Here is a 17,558-nt window from a genome sequence, read left to right on the forward strand (position 1 = left end):
CTCTCAGATAGTACTCAGAGGGGTTTTAAGGTTGATGGGTTATCTTTCCACGCCACACTTTTATTTATTCTTGATCTAGTAAAAAGAGACATTTCTGACAGGTTTCCTACCACCACTGAAAGTGAACCTGGAACTGAGAAGTCAAAGATTTAACAAAATGGATAACTCCTTCAGGGAATATGAAAGAATCCAAGTTTCCAAAGAGCACAATTACTGTCTAGTGGGCCATGTTTGGCAACTCCATAGTTGGCAGATTACACATGAGTCTGTGGAATATAAGAACATCAATATAGGAAACAATAGGAAACCAGGGTCTTATTTCTGGTTTCTTCAGTGCTGAGCACACACATTCACTTAATTGTTAACTTCATGTCTATGCTGCAAGGTTTATTAATCTCCATCTAACGACCAAACAACAGCAACAAATTCCCTAGGTAATTCTTCCTAAGGTAGTAGTGAGTATTTATACAAATAAACTTGAGGTCTAGAGAAGAAGAAAAATCTTTTTTTGCTTAGGTCCCTGGCATTTCACCTCCAATTTTGGTATCCATCAGGATTAGCTTCCTTGCCTTTCCATTTCTTTGGAACCAGCTAACACATTCGTACCAGTGTTGCCTAAATTTCTAACTAGCAATTTCATCCCAGATGTGCATATCCAATTGCCAGGTGGACAATCCACACTTTCATAGGATCCCCGCCCCCCCCCCCCCCCCCCCCCGCCAATGAACTTTTGCCTCTATGCATTCACTTGCACTCCCCATTTTGCTGAAGGAATCATTGATGTAATGGGTATGGGGAGCTAGGAATTATTTCTGACTTCGTTTTCTCCTTCACTTATATAAAGGTTATTTGTGTCATCTTTTCATAATTTTCTACATGCTTATAGATGGGTTCTTCAGAAAGACTGAATCTCCTCTTTATTCTTAACGCCTCCTGGCACCTGGAGGAGATGTTAAATCAAAACTGAACATATTTACAGAGATGACAGCAGGGGTAAATTTGTCCACTGCTTTGCTTGCATGTGCAGGTTGTTTGCATATTGAAATGAAGAGCAATTTGGTTCAAGAAAGAGCAGGTGTGAGTTACGGAGTTGTCAATAGGAGGAGTGGTACACTGTGTTTGTGGAGATGACATCCCAGCATGCTCAACGGTGGTTCCCTGTGCTGGATAACTAATCCCCTTGAGAATTTTGGGTGCCTATCTCCACAGCTTGAATGCCTATTATTTTGAGCCTCCAGGTTTTATTTTTGTCTCCGAAGACGCTCACGGGGCTCCTCATTTGTTGGTGAGGTGTTGGTTAAGTTGCAATCACATGGTCCTTGCAATACAAAAGCAGGGGAAGTTTTAAGCTAAGAAATGCTGCCTAATGATACATACTTAGAAGCTGTTTTTGAGAGAAGATCCAAGCCGAATCCTCTCCTGGAGATGTATTTACTGAGCTCCAGGAATATTGTTTCCACCCAGACATTTGATGCATCAGGGAACAGTCAAATGGAACACATCCCCCTCGGAGCTAAAAGCCTTCTTTAAGAGTTCCATCCAAACCAATTTTTGCCCATCTGAGAGTTGATGGAGGTGAGATGTGAAGAACCAGTTTCTTGCTACAGGTCAAGTGGAGACACAGGGTGTCTGGTCATGGTCATTTCATTTAGAAATCTTTCCTTCTTGTTTATTGTAAAAGAGAAAAATGTTCCCAAGTCCCCCTTCTCCTGACTGCTTACTCCACTGAAGCCTTCCATGGACTGAGCTGATGAACAGGTAAGCAGACCCGAGCTGCCAAGTGTCAGCTCTTCCTTACCATGACAGTGGGAGGGGGTCCTTGTGCCTGCAGACCAAGGGGAATATGCCCAGGTGAAGGGACTCCACTGATCTCACCCTTCATGTTGAACGCCACACGTGTGTGTTATGTGCGTATTTCAGACATCCTGTCTACTCCCTAGTGAATGGACCGGTGTAACTTATTTTTACATTTCTACATTTATAAAATTTTGTCAGTCTTCTACTCTCTAGATTCACTGAACACCATTACTTAGTAATCAGGATTTTTTTTTCTTCTTCTTCATATTTTTAAACATTTATTTCCTTAGATGGAGGTCATTCTAAGCTCAGTAAATAGTGGGTTGCATTGTTTAACTTTGTGTATGAGAGAATAAGCCAAGCCAATGGCCCCCTCCCCCTCCTTTGCCTCTGGTGAACATAAAATAGGCCCCAGGAAGCTAAAAATGGAAGCTGCCGTTATTCCAGCACTGCCTGGAAGCAGGGAAGTCATTAGACGTGGTGTCAGTGTTGCCATTAGAAATCGTACTCTTTGGGTGTTTAATGACAGGCCCTGAAAGTCTGTTTCTTGAAAAAAAAAAAACCTGACCCCCAAAGTCTCAGCTGGGAAACAGATTATAAAAATGAATTTTCTAACAACCTGTCCAGCTGTGCTTTTTGGTTATCTTTATAAACTGAAAAGCAGCTTCTATGACAGGATTCAATTCTATTAGAGATTATGCTGTACATAATACTGCTGAATTATTTTCAATATTCAATTTAAAATAATGGCTCAGTAACCTAATGACTTTTAGTAAATAGGCCTCTGGATAAGAAAATCAGAAATCGGGGAAGCAGGAGTGTGGGTACCTGATGGAGAGGAGAGCTGAGGGTCATGTTTTTACTTAAAAGCCACATGCTGTATGGGCACAGTGTCCTTCCATTAGAAAATAGTAAAATCCTTTTACTTTAGTAGTGAAGAAAATGAGATACCAATTAATAGAATGACTTATTCCAGTCCCTGGGCAAGTCAGAAGAGCCAGAAACCAGAGACATACCTCCATGGCTGATTTTTATTTTTTAAGTAGGGCAGACATATTCACATATATTCTTTCTTCCTAGGTTTTCCTGCTTGTAGAGACCCTGAAGTCCATTTCCACATGCACAATCTCTTAGAAAGACCTCTTGCTTGTATTTTATATTCTTTCCTGTCTTCCCAAGTAAAAATTTTTTTTTCAAACCTCACTTGTATATTTCCAAGAGCAGAAAATCAGACTTCTGGGTAATAGAAATACCAACCCTCATTTGCATGTCTAAAAGCCACTTGTTTCCACAAAACCAAGTTCTTCCATGTGGCTATTGAACATTTGCAGGTGCAATTTGCAAGAGACCGAGAGGAGGTGGCTGCAAATGTGGCCCTTGAAGTAAAAGATGATCAAAATAAATCAAATGATCATCATCAAATTAGTAGCAACTGGAAGTGAATGCAGGAGATGTGGTAATGAGCATGTCCCCCCAGTGAAGTGCTCATGATAAGAAGCTGAAATGGCAGCCATAATGGCAGCATAATGAACCCCGTGCAATCTGTCTTTAAAAGCTTGATTCCTTTTGTTTGTTGCTAAGTGTGCACCTGGCACAAGATGGTCCCAAGGATCCCAGTCTGGAGACTGTACTGCCTTTGAACCTCACTTCCTTTCTAACGGTCCCCAAGTTATGCAGTTTCTTTGGTTAAAGTAGCTTCTGGTTTATTCTTTTACTTGTACCATTTCAGTTTCTTTGTAAGCAATAAAAATGGATTCCACCTGCTAAAACCAGAACGGGATCAGTGGAAGGAGCCTGAGAGCTCTCTCTTGGCAGTTCTGGGGACCTGGTGGCAAGAATCAAGAGGAGGGCTCAGTAGGGCTCCGATGCTGGAAAGAACAGATGTGGAGAGCTTTACATCCTCCTTGCATCTCCCTGCTAGATTTCACATTCCAGGGAAAGGGTGCCTGATTGACATCGCTTCAGAGTCCTCGTTCTCTTTAGCACAGGAGGGTGGGACATCTGGTTAAGGTTCGTCCCCTAAGAGACATCAGGGTATGATTCCCAGGGAGAGGAAGATGGGGTGCCAAGCAGCCCAGCCTCACACCTGACCACCATGCCCCTCTTTACTGTGCCCTTCTCCTCAGGACTATGTAGCTTTATTTTTAAGTTGCTAGCTGGGAAAACAAAGTACAGATGAATACAATTTATGATAAATCATTTCCTTGATATATGGATCTCTTCAGGAATATCCTGGCCAGGGGATGTAAAGAAGGAGGTAAACAGCCAAGCACTTATGACCTTATAAATCAATTACTAGTCTGTTATTCAGATTTGGGAAGTTTTCCCTTTAATTGAGTTAAAATCATTCATTTCGTTGCTCAGAACGTATTTACTGAGTGCTAGGAGGCTTCAGTTAATGCTGTCGAGCTGACAGCCCATGGTAACTTCTGCCTGTTAATCCTAATCCAGCACATCAGCTCTAGATTTGAATTTAAGAGCTTCAAAGAGTCAATCAAATAGGGCAGATAAATCTAGATGCGCGCGCGCGCACACACACACACACACACACACACACACACACACACACACAATAACCAGCTAGAAGCTTACAGTGGAAGAAGTTTCCATTCATTATAGCACCCCAAAATATAAGGTAGTTAAAAAGATACTTAACAAGAAATTTGTAGATCTAATGTGAAGACGACTATAAAAATTTACTGAGGATCATAAAATATGACTTAAATAAATGGATAGACATAACATATTCCTGTGTGGGAAGACTCAGGTTATAAAAACACGACTTCTCTTCAATTAATCTAAAAATATCATGCGCCCCCAGTTGGAATCCCAAAGTTATCTTCTATTTGGAAACTGAAGTTATTTTCAGGTCCATGTGGAATACTAAATATGTAGCTCAAGAACTTTTGAAAAATGGGGAATGGGTATGAGAGATTGATTTACTAGATATTAAAATGAACCACAAAGCTGAAATAAATGAAATAGTATAAACATTCCAAATTTCTAGAAAAAGGTTGATAGGATAAGTGATTAACCATCAAGAAAAAAAATTAAATTCCTATAGACCCCATGCCTCATAACAAAACAAATTCCATTTGGATTCCACTGTAAAAATAAAACCAGACACCTATTAGAAGAAAACATATTATTGTTAGAGAAACACTTTGACTTTCTAAGGAGGAGATACAATTAACACAAAAAACTTGAAAATGTGCAAACTAACTACTTTCCCTGACCCAAACGAAATGTCACATGTTTTAAAAGGTACAAGTATAAATTGGAAAAATATTTCTAGCCTGAAAGAGAGTCAAAAGGTTAATTTTCCTAATAGGTAAAGAGCAATTAAAACACAATGTGACAAACCAAGATCAGCATTTCAACAGGAGAAAAGGAAAAAGGGGATAGACAAGTAGTTGGCTGAAGAAGAAATGCCAACAAATACAGACATGTACTTAAAATTTTGTTTTTAAATTAAATTGTTTATTTATTCTAATTTACTATACATGATGTCAGAATGCAATTCATGTCATATTACACATATAGAGCACAATTGTTCAAGTCACGGATTGTACACAAAGTATTTTCATACCATTTGTGTCTTCATACACGTACTTAGGGTCATGATGTCTAACTCATTCCACCATCATTCCTACCCCTTTGCCCTCTCCACTCCCCTCCCTCCCCTTTGCCCTATCTAAAGTTCCTCCATTTCTCTCATGCTCCCCCCTCCCCCTTGGCCATTATGAGTCAGCATCCTCATATCAAAGAAAACATTTGGTCTTTGTTTTTTGGGGATTGGCTTACTTCACTTAGCATTATATTCTCCAACTTCATCCATTTACCTGCAAATGCCATGATTTTATTCTCTTTTAATGCTGAGTAATTGTTCCATTGTGTTTATATACCAAAATTTCCCTATCCATTTATCTACTAAAGGACATCTAGGTTGGTTCCATAATTTGGCTATTATAAACTTTGATATTGTAGTATGCTGTTTTTAAGTCCTTTGAGTATAAAGCAAGGAGTGGGATAGCTGGGTCAAATGGTGGTTCCATTCCAAGTTTTCCAAGGAATCTCCATACTGCTTTCCAGATTGGCTGCACCAATTTGCAGTCCTACAAGCAACGTAGGAGTGTGCCTTTTCCCCCACATCCTCGCCAACACTTATAGTTGTTTGTATTTTTCTTAGCTGCCATTCTGACCGGAGTGAGATGAAATCTTAGTTTTGATTTGCATTTATCTAATTGCTAGAGATGTTGAACATTTTTTCCATATGTTTGTAATTGATTGTATATCTTCTTCTGAGAAGTGTTTGTTCAGGTCCTTGGCTCATTTATTGACGGGGTTATTTGTTTTTTTGGCGTTAAAGTTTTTGAGTGCTTTATATATCCTAGAGATCAGTGCTCTACCTGATGTGCTTGTGGTAAATATTTGCTCCCATTCTGTAGGCTCTCTATTCACCTCACTGATTGTTTCTTCTGTAGAGAAGAAGCTTTTTAGTTTGAATCCATCCCATTTATTGATTCTTGGTTTTAATTCTTGTGTTATAGGAGTCTTATTAGGAATGTCAGGACCTAATCCAACGTGATGGAGATTTGGGCCTACTTTTTCTTCCATTAGGTGCAAGGTCTCTGGTTTAATTCCTAGGTCCTTGATCCACTTTGAGTTGAGTTTTGTGCATGGTGAGAGACAGAGGTTTAATTTCATTTTGTTACATGTGGATTTCCAGTTTTCTCAACACCATTTGTTGAAGAGGATATCTTTCCTCCAATGTACGTTTTTAGTGCCTTTGTCTAATATAAGATAGCTGTAGTTATGTAGGTTAGACTCTGTGTCCTCTATTCTGTACCATTGGTCTACAGGTCTACAGGTCAATACCATGCTGTTTTTGTTTCTATTGCTCTGCAGTGTAGTTTTAGGTCTGGAAGAGTAATGCCTCCAGCTTCACTCTTCTTGCTAAAAGATTGCTTTGGCTATTCTGGGTCTCTTATTTTTCCAGATGAATTTCATGATTGCTTTTTCTATTTCTATAAGGAATGCCATTGGGATTTTGATTGAGGTTGCATTGAATCTGTATAGTTGTTTTGGTAGTATGGTCATTTTGACAATATTAATTCTGCCTATCTAAGAACAAGGAAGATCTTTCCATCTTCTAAGATCTTTTTAATTTCTTTCTTTAGCATATTGTAGTTTTCATTGTAGAGGTCTTTCATCTCTTTTGTTAAATTTATTACCAAGCATTTTATTTTTATTTTTTTTGAGGCTATTGTAAATGGGGTGGTTTTACTAGTTTCTCTTTCAGTGGAGAAATGCCTTTGATTTATGGGTGTTGATCTTATATCCAGCTACTTTGCCGGATTCATTTATTAGTTCAGGAGATTCCTGGTGAAATGTTTTCGGTCTTCTAGGTATAGAATCATATCATTTACAATTGAGTTTTTCTTTTCCTGTCCATATCCCTTTAATTTCTTTTGTCAGTCTCATTGCTCTGGCTAGAGTTTCAAGAACTATGGTAAATAGAAATGGTGACAGAGGGCACCTCTGTCTTCCTCCAGTTTTTAGAGGGAATGCTTTCAATTTTTCTGCATTAAAATTATTATCTTCAGCAAAAATGTAATGTCAACCAAAATGAAATGGAATGTGGTTAGCCATGGTTACTAAGTCTTAGACTGGAGAAGGCATGGGTGAATAAAACCTCTTCCACACTGTTGGTAGGGTAGACAGGGGCAAGAAATTTCCAGAGGACAATTTAGATAAACCTCTCCAAAACTTTAAAATTCTAGTCTTTGTATTAACTCAGAACTTTTATTCTTATGTGGTTATGTCAATAAAAATTAATACACCTAGCTGTAGGGATTATCATTACAATTATAATAGTAAAGACTGCAAATAATCATGTAAAATAAATTATGGAGAGTTGATATACTACTTAATATCATGAAAAACTTCTACCATAAATGGTCCTGTAAAACGAGCAAATTACTTAATAAGTACAGGAATATAATTACATATATATATAATATATACGTATGCATATGTAATTTTATTTCTATATATACACACATATATATATATATATATATATACAGAAAGTTTGGGTTTTTGCAAATAAGTGTGTCTATATTTGAGTATGTATGTAAATGCATGTTAACACATAAACATATATATGTATATATGTACATATATTTCTAACTAAATAGACACAGACAAGTATTAGTAATAATTATTGATAGGAAATAAGAATATAAGTGATTCTAATTTTATGTCCTTTCATGATCTACATTTTCTAAAATTTTCACAACAAACACATATTAACATAGGAGTAAGAAAACATGAAAAAAATACACTTTTACACTTTAAAACAGGTATGCTTTCCTTAAGGCAGCAGAAATCCCTTTTTCACATGAAATCTTATGTGAAAACCCAACTCACAGAAGCTATAGAATGTGTGAAGCAATGGTGGCAGCACTTGGTGGATGTCCTTGAAGACCCACTTTGGAGGGTCAGGGCTAGAGGATTCTGTACCATGCACACTGCCACCCGCTCTAGGAGTAAAGTGCTTTTAGTGAGCCCTGACCATGTAAGCGAGGCCCGTGACCTCTGCCTGGTATGTAATAACTCATAAACTAACAGCCCATTCCATTTTAATTCACTGCATTCCATATTATACATTCATTTATTGAGCATTAAAAATTTTCCCCCAGATTTTAACTTTGCATCACATTAGTTTACCTATGGACTAGAACTAAAAGATTTTATCATTACATTGGGAGGAACTTGGAGGATTATACTTGATACCACCAGCCTCAGATTTCCTTGAAGGTCAATATGAGAAATGACCACAGGAAGAATGAATCTCCATCTTCTCTAAAAGTAGCATTAAATACATTTTTCCATTCTGATGTTCAAAGTTCCTTACATAAGGATGCATGTGATAAATTCTCCTAAAATTTTAGTACTGGAAAAAAACGTTTGCTATTTTTATAAATAAGTGTGATTTCCTTTTATAATGCTGTTTTATTCCTATATATCTCCTCATGTTTCCCTTTTGACTTTGTCTTCCAGAAAGCTCAGAATCATGTTTATTGCCAAGTTATAGAAACAAACAGCTGCCCTATCTTGCAGAAAAACTCTCTCAGAACACTTTCGTATTTATCCTCAACTAAATGGTCCCATGATATGCATGGCTCATGTTATGTGATTTTGAGATAGATAATTTTCACACACAGAAATGCACTGTATGACTCTTAGGCAATAGTGTGTGTGTATGTGTGAGAGAGAGAGTATGTGCATTAAACTTCAACAGCAGACTAAAAGACATTCAGTGGTTTAAACATACTTCTTTACCTTTCAGGAAGGTCCAATGTTTAATTCTTATTGTCAGCTTTACTTAGATCATTTTACAACAAGTACTAAATAGGGCACAGAATATGGGGACAGGCCCTCAAGTTTTTGGAATGACAATGATATCAATAGTTTATCTATGTTATTTCATTTAAGGGACATGATTATTCTTTTGGTGTGTTGTTTTTTCTGAGATGCATAATAACATGGCAATGTACTAACACAGTAGAATTTGCACTAAAAATAATTTAGGTACAAGGACCTAATAGGGGTGGAATATTGATCATTGGAATTGGGAGGCAGCTTTCTGTTCTAGCACCAGCACTGTTGAGGCTCTGCAGTAAGTTTGGTCAGTTGATGAGAGAAGAAGGCTGTCACTGCTAAAACAATTTGCCACAGCATTCACAAGAGAGCCCAAACCAGCCAGAATCAAGCATACCAGGCAGGCTCCCAGGACTCTATCTTCCCACTCTTGGAGGTCTGCATAATAATCCACAGGTGAGCTTCCATCAAAGTAGTGATGCTTGGTATTCAAGAGTCCAGAATCTGGACTTCCATTTCCTAAATTTAAACCCTAGTTTACCACTCAATGTTGACTGAGTAATATGGGGATAGTGTCTTATTTTGAGTCTTTCTGTAAATTAATGAGATCGTCAGTTAAAGGCAGCCAGCCAGAGCCTGGCTCATGGTCCATCTTCAATTTAGGTCAATTTTTATTGTTATTTGTTATTTAGACTTAAAGCATCACCTACTAAAATGCAAGTACCCAGTGAAGCATGTCTCATTATTGGTTAATACTTGAGCAGAGATTCTCACCATGTGACTGTCAGTTAAGATGCAGAAGGCAGCAGCAAGGGATTCAGGTTTGAAACCTGGGAGAAGCAGGGAATCAGCCTTTAGGAGAGAAATAGCTCTGACATTTGCTCGGAGCCTCAGTGATTCTTCTACATGGAAAAGCACCCAATCACTGCAGCTACTCAAGCGTAAACCCTCACAGTCACAGAAAGGCGACCTAATTGTGGAAGCCAGATCACAGGATCCATGGCCCTCGGGCCTTGGGACTGCCCCTATATCAGCTGCCCCACCTCAGAGGACTCCCTACGTGGACTTTCTGTGCTAAGAGACATACAAGTGCAAAGCTGCCATGTTGAATCTGTGTTTTCTGACTTGCCAAGCGCACAGGCAGAGATTGCAAACACTAGTGTGTGGGAGATGGCCATTCCTGGGGAGGCTGTCTACATTGGATCCTGTGCTGACGGCAGGTGGAAAGTCAAGGTCTTTCTCTATGGAACAATTATGTGTGTACCCTTTCCCACTAAGTGCAGACTTCCATTTGTAAAGTCATCCATCACCCCTATAAATCAGTCATCTCAACACCCTCTCCCATCCAGCAAGGAGAGAAGAGCATTTTGGAGACATTCTATGAAGCTATTATGTATAAAATGGATGGATTATTATTATGATTTCTCCCCAGGGTACCAAGGAGAGGCTGATTCTGAACAAATCATTCACATTCACTCCTTGAGAGAGACTTCATTTCACTTCCTGCTGGGTCAGGGAGGAGTACACACCTAGACACGTGCATACACACACACACACACACACACACACACACACACACACACAGCTCCCTGTGTGGCATGAAGTACTGACCTGTTAGGCCGGCAGCCTCGGCGGACAGGAAGGCACTCCAGGACAGGAGGAAGAACAGGCCCGTTTCCAGCATTGGGAACTCACACAGTTTGGTAAATTTGGTCAAGTGATAAAATGTGTTAAGGGAAACACCAACTGGTTTGACAGCTACATCACCGTACTGGCTGAGAAAAGCTGATCTGGTAATGATATTTCAGAGTGAAAGACTGATTTTCAGTGCCAATCTCAGTGGGCCCTTCTCGAAGACCAGAGCGAATTCCATGCTTTGCTGGGGGCTGAACATGCCCATGAAAATAATTCAAACCTGTGTTCAGATAGCAGAGGTGTCTAGGAAGAGTATAAACCCAGCAAATTGTGGGTGCAAAACCTCTGGAAGTTGGCCTCAGGCCATGCGTGGGGTGTGCCCTTAGGAGAGCTGTGGCAGGTACCCAGGAGCCCAGGAGAGGATGGCTAGAAGGAGATCCCCAGGGAGCAGCCTGGCCTTCCCCTGTCCTGTGTGGGCTGGCAATAAAGACAGTGCCCGTTCCCACAGTGTGGAGAGTGGCATGAGGTGAAGTTGCTAAAAATGTTTTGAATGGTTTAGAAAGCACAGAGTGCCAGGAGGCAGGATGACCTCGGTGGCCTCGGAAACTGACTCCACATGGGTTTGTATTCACCATATCCACATTTCTTGACCCCTCTTGGCTTCTGATGTCCTTTCAAAAAGTGGAGGTAATACTACAGTCTACCTCATTGGCAGTTATACCAATTAGTACATGTTAAAAACTCAGAAAAGCACCCTGCAACAAAAGTGATATTAATTTTTTTTTTCTGTTAGCGATATAAATTTTTTTTTAAAAAAATCTTTGCTGAAAATAGAACTAGCAAGACCCCCAAAGCAACTCTATGGAGTGAAAAAGGGCTGCCCTTAGGTCTCTTTCAAAACCCCTTTTGTGGCTTGGAGGAGGGAAGCCTTTGTTTCTAGAGGAATTCCTCAGAATTCCTCTTCTGATTTGTCTTAAAGAGGAAGCTCTTAAAAAAAGAAATAAGTAAATATAAATATATTCATAAATATATAACCTAAATTATATATATAAAAAAGAGGAGGCTCAGTCCAAGCTTAAGTAACAGGATCTCAAAGGGCTACAGGGCCTTCTTTTTACTTAATCACCTCTAGAAAGTGGCTGGGTTCTGAGTTAACCCCCAGGTGCAGAGCCTGGAGCTACAAGCTGAGGAGACTCTGCCTCAGTCAGGAAGGGAGATGAGGGGATGCAGGTGGAGGGACAACAGTGCACCTGCCTCCCTCAGGCCTGTTGGCCCTGTAAGTCCTAGCTGTGCAGCCTTAGCCAAGTTGTTTAACCTAAATTATGCTCCTTCAGCTGTAAACTTGAGATAATAACAGCACCTGCCTTTGGGCATCCTTGCAAAATCTGAGATAATCCATGCAAGATGCTCAGGGCAACTTCTGGCACATGGTACACCTCTCAATGAACATTAGATGATATTAGTAGTGTCATGTTCATTGTTACTAGTGCATGACCCTCCTTGACTTCCTCATGCCTCAGTTTCCTCTTGTGCAAAGTGAGGATGATAATAACCTGCCCTACAAGGTTGATCCAAATGAGGCGGTGCATGGCCAGACACTGCCTAAGTGTTCCTGTCACCATTATTATTGCTCTATTCTAAACCACACATGACCTTCAGGGCAACTCCAGCTAGTGATTAAGACGCAACAGGAAGAAGTGGTTTGGGAGTATGCATTTTCACTCTGGGCTCACCTATTGATGACAGGGCTTCGGCCCATAGCTTATCCTTTCTAAGCTGTTGGTACCCAATAAATATAAGCACTGTTGATATGGTGGTGTGCAGGTTAGTTGAGGATGGCACTTCATCGTGAACAAGCAGTAGAGGGCCCGACATACCACAGCACTGGGTAGGATTACTTTTGCTGTTGGAAACCAGTTCTGACTTACTTTATTTCTCTCAGGGGAGGTGTCGTTCTCCAGGGGTTCCAGGACCGAGCTTTGGTGTAGACTTTGAGTCTCCCCTTCTTCATCTCTTGTGAACAACCTGTCATAGGTCCCAGAGATTCTCCTTTTTAAACATTGGGTTCCATTCTGATGCTTCTTCACAGTTCACTATGGTTTTTCTCTTGGTTCGAATCCCTTTCCTTTGACCCATCCCCTGGACCAGATCCCCTCTTGTTAAAAACAAGAGAGTCCCTCTTCTGAGCAGAAACCTTCAGCAGCTAGTTGTGGACCACAGAGCGAGAGACTCAGCCTCTTAAAGAACATTCCAAGGTATTCCACAGCAGCCTCCATCCCACTTGTATGAACTCATGGTCCATTTCTCTTCAGCTGGAGCCCTCTGGTCCTCTAAGGCTCATCTGCCATGTGCAGCCCCAGTCAGTCCCATCTCCACCAGGGCAAATGCTGGTCTTCCCTTCCTGGGGTACTTACTGCATAGCCCTGGCCTCTGTCCTACCTATCTTTGAGGCCAAGCCCAGGTCCCTCTCTGCATAAAAATACCACTCTTCAAATTATTTTTTGGAATACAAGAGTCTCTTGGACTATTCCAGACACAGTCGTCTTTCTCTGAATTTTTACAGTCCTAATAGCTTGCATACAGCTTTGGCACTTTCTATCCAGTTCTCAGTGTGGAGCTTGTCTTCCCAAGCTTGCCATTCATTGTGGGCAGAGACCATATTTTATTCATCCTGACTCTTTGTAGATACCCTCATTAGAACGGAGCCTTTTAGCAGCTGTTCAGTGAATCTCAGGGCCAGTCCTCATGGAAAAAGACTCCAACAGTTTGCATTTCTTACCTTGGGCTCTGATCCCTTGTGGCCACATTCCTTTCTTCTCTTTCCTCTGGTATTTTTGGCCATCATTTTTTGTCTTTTTGTGTCTTCTCTCTGGCCTCAAGTCCTCAGAGTTGACATTGATCCTCTGGCTTTCTTCCCCAACTCTGACTTACTTTTGCCCCATCCAGCTATTCTGGGTGAAGAGCATACTAGAACAAGGACACTCCCACCCCACCCAGGATCCTTCAGGAACTCCACCCATCCTCCCTACTCCCTAACATCAAAGAAAGGATCCAAGGACACAGTGTCCCAGATATGGCAAAGATGTCATTTCAGCATTGTTTGCAGGTTCCCTTCTATAAAGTAGTTATGGATACTTTTTAAATCCGTAGTGATATCTGGCTTGGCTTATCCTGTAGGCTAGTGACGGTCACAAGCATGAAAAGGAGGCAGAGCCCAGCCAGGTTATCACCCCCAGTTCATCCTATGTTCATGATGCTGGACCTTTAGTTCTTCCTCTCGACCCTAGGATAGCCAATCCTGATGTTCTCTGCCCACTACTTTCCCTACATTGTATTTTTTAAAAGGCTGTTGATAGTCTAAGATCAGACATGATCAAGAGTACTAGTATTGACCCTGGACAAGAAAGATCCTGGCTCCCTCTGCCATGGGTGCCAATCTGTGCCTCCTGGGGCGATCACTCAGAACCAAGATGGACTTAGCAGGGCTTTATCCAACTTGAACCATTTACTGGCCTGGAGGTTGTTCAGCCTCAGAAACATTCCACGGATACTGGGTGCTCTCAGAAGACCCCAGCTTTCCACAGACAGATAAAGGATATCAGTGCTGTGACAACAGCATATGCAGACCCCATTGCGAATGAGCCAGCGAAGATCCCCAGGAAATTCCCCACAGACTGGAAGAACGCGGCGGTGTCAAATGCATTTGGATTCTCCTTGGGACTGTAAATGGATATAGAACTGAAAAGACAAGAGGAAAAGCTAGTCAGTGACTTCCATCTTATGGCCCAGATAAGTAGTTTCACAGTCCCCACCCCCTTTGGGAGAGACACTCTGTCCTATAATTTGGGTGCTGCTTGGAAGGGTTGAGGGGGAAAGGATGAAGAGGAAAAAGAGGTAGAGAAAGCAGAAAGCTTTCTCTTACCTTACAGCCCAATCCCATGGTATCCATATATTTCTGCCAGTCAGTAAACATTTTTATATTGGAAGGGTCATAAAGAATATTGTTTCTGAGCAAACTAGGCATTAAAACATGGTAGGTGTATACGGAATCTGCTGAGAAGATAGATAACTGTGAATTATTTAGTGGCCATATGTCTTCAGTGCTGTTATATATTCACAAATGTTCCTGATAAAAAGTGCACTTTTATGGCCTGTGCACAAATGGGTGATACAAATCACGGCGTGCACAAAATATTCTGCGGTGATCTTGTCATAAACCACAAAGCCTTCCTCTCTCCAGCATAACCCTTCAGAAACAGAGCCCTGGTGGCATTCAGAACATCACAATATTAACCCCCAGGGAGAGACAAAACCCTCATCTTCCCACCATAACAAATGGCAGCAGCTGCCCAAGGTCATCTTTTATACCCCAATTCTGGTGGCTGCCAACAGATTTATTTCCATAGAGAAAAATCAATCCACCAATAAGCAGTCTGTTCACTTAAATATTTTTGAGAATATTGTACTTTTTTTAAAAAAAAAAACAAGGCCTCAAATCCTAGAGTGTTAATATGAATAAAGAGGTGGGCCTTCTTTGGGGATATGTGAACTCCATATTATAGCATTAAAATGAAAAGATGCATGGGTACTAGGAACTTCAGGGAGACAAAAGAAGTAATATTTATTTATTTATTTATTGCAATTTTTCTTTTAACATGGGGTATTTAAAACTAATCGGGAAAAATCAAGAATTTGGCAGTGGATTCTGGAAAAGACTATGGCAGTATGGAGAGAAAATACACTAGATCCAATGACTAAGACGAAACTGGGATTTATAGAGCTGTAACTGGATCTTCTGCGCTCAGATGATTAGAACGTGTTAACTCTCTGACCCGACTTTTTCCATCTAGAGACTAGTTAAGACAGTGCAGGGGGAACAGATTCCATTTCTTCTTCTAGAAGATACATGGCATAAAGAAGGTAGTTTTAAATGTTCTTAGTTTCCCCCTCACGATGTCTTTAAACCCCCAAAGTAGGCCAAACACTTCTGCTTTGATCCTGTAATTGGATAAGGAAGATGAATGTGGATCTTGAATGGAGCTCTGAAATATATGCGAGAAAAGGATTGCCTTTGAAGTGATTTTCTTTTTTGTAAAGTGTTATGCTTTGCAGGAAAAAAAGGAAAAGCAAACCCATTCGGGGCCTTTGTATTTGCCAGTCCTGGGGAAAGGTGTAACCCTCCCCTGGCCATCAGGAAACCTGGTGCCCAAGGCTGTGAAGTCTGAAGTGTTGGCCTTGACTTTCAGCAGATTTCCTCATTCCAGGGAAGAAACAATGGACAAGGAAACTGCTACACTTCTTTCTTCCTTTCAAACAAAGGTTTTTGCATGGTAATGTGGCTTTGTAAATAACTGAAATTCCCAGGGCTGCTTCCAGTAGATCTGAGCCACTGAAAGGATAAAGGCATCTCTTTACCCTTCCCCTCCATCTCCACACCCCTAGAAGGGTTTTCTCTGTCTGGCAGCTTCTGGAACATACCACCATCACATCATTTGGCCATATTCTGTACCATTATTTATCTAATGTTTTACTTTAAATCAACTCATTTACATTCAAAAGTAAGAGATTTTATTAAAGAATATGTATGCTATCATAAGTTTGATGTGATAGATATATCTCTTCTTAATGAATGTAGGATAAGTAATTTGAAAAAAAAAATTCCCCAGAGTGTTCCCTAAACTCATCTCCATAACCCCACTGATTTGGAGTCTGTGCTTGGGAAGGCCATCCAACAGGGTACAGCCTCTGTGTGTCCAATTGTATATCCTTCCCATGATTTTTGACTTAACTGAAGGGGAAGGCTTAACTCCCCTGGGCTATGCAGATGATCCATTGAATTTGCCACACATGGCTCCCCAGGACAGGCTCACTGGGTTTCTGCTGTGTTCTAGGTGATGTACTAGGTACAGGGTGCTGGGGGAAGACAAGGGGACACACAGAGAAGGGGAGCAGAATTCGATTCAACATTTTATTAACACTGGGTACATGCAAGACGTACCCAGGCAGAAAAGCCCAAGACACCAACACATATGGCTCTAGTCCCAGTGCTGAGTGTGAGGCTGAGAGAGACACACAAAATGTAATGGGACAGAAGAGGAAAGGGGCACCGTTTTAACATAAAGGAGGTAGTTATTTGAGCAAGGTTTCAAGTGGACACACAGTGATGGGGAGAGGGTCTTCCAGGCAGTGGGAAGAAAGTGAAGAAAGGCAGGGAGGAAGGCGAGTTCGGGGCACATTCTAGGTGTAGCTGCGTGGTCAGGGCTGGAGCCGGAAGTGTGTACCCAGGCCTATGGTGAGGGGGGGTGTGGGAGGCGCCATCTTGAGCCCTTGACTCCATGCTCAGAACACATAGGAGCCCACGCAGGGATATAATGCTTAGTCCTCTTATGCCTACATTTAATTTGGTTCAATTCTATAACATTTCTGAGAGATGAATAGGGCCAGTATAGCAAACCCTCTCTCCCTCCTTTCTTCCTTTTTCCTTTTTATAAAATAGACTGAGGAAAAGAGAAATTAGGGTCACACAGCAACCATGTTCACAAAGTCAGTCTCTTGTTTCTTCCTTTAAAAATGGCATCATTTTAGGAACCCACATGAACCCATATTGGGGTAGCTGAGTAGCACTGACTGTCAACGTAGGCATCCTGTAGCAGAGCCCAGGAGCTTGGCCTGCACGGTCCTGCACACAGGGATGAGTCAGCCCTGGGCCCCAGTAGGCATGAGTCAGGGCTCCTCAAGGG

The 17,558-nt window shown here is 41.0% G+C and overlaps 1 protein-coding gene across 1 annotated transcript in view; it reads right to left on the reverse strand.

The window, feature by feature from the left end:
• The window catches only part of Slc9a9 (solute carrier family 9 member A9), a 538,630-nt gene that overhangs the window by 280,216 nt on the left and 240,856 nt on the right, over positions 1–17,558 (reverse strand). The window contains exons 7-8 of the mRNA XM_077793762.1: positions 14,418–14,556; positions 10,795–10,900 (exon numbers count right to left, since the gene is read on the reverse strand). Coding sequence (XP_077649888.1) covers positions 10,795–10,900; positions 14,418–14,556 — 245 coding nt within the window. The remainder of the gene's footprint in view (positions 1–10,794; positions 10,901–14,417; positions 14,557–17,558) is intronic.

This window comes from Urocitellus parryii, chromosome 2 (genome assembly GCF_045843805.1).
Source record: "Urocitellus parryii isolate mUroPar1 chromosome 2, mUroPar1.hap1, whole genome shotgun sequence".
NCBI lineage: Eukaryota > Metazoa > Chordata > Mammalia > Rodentia > Sciuridae > Urocitellus > Urocitellus parryii.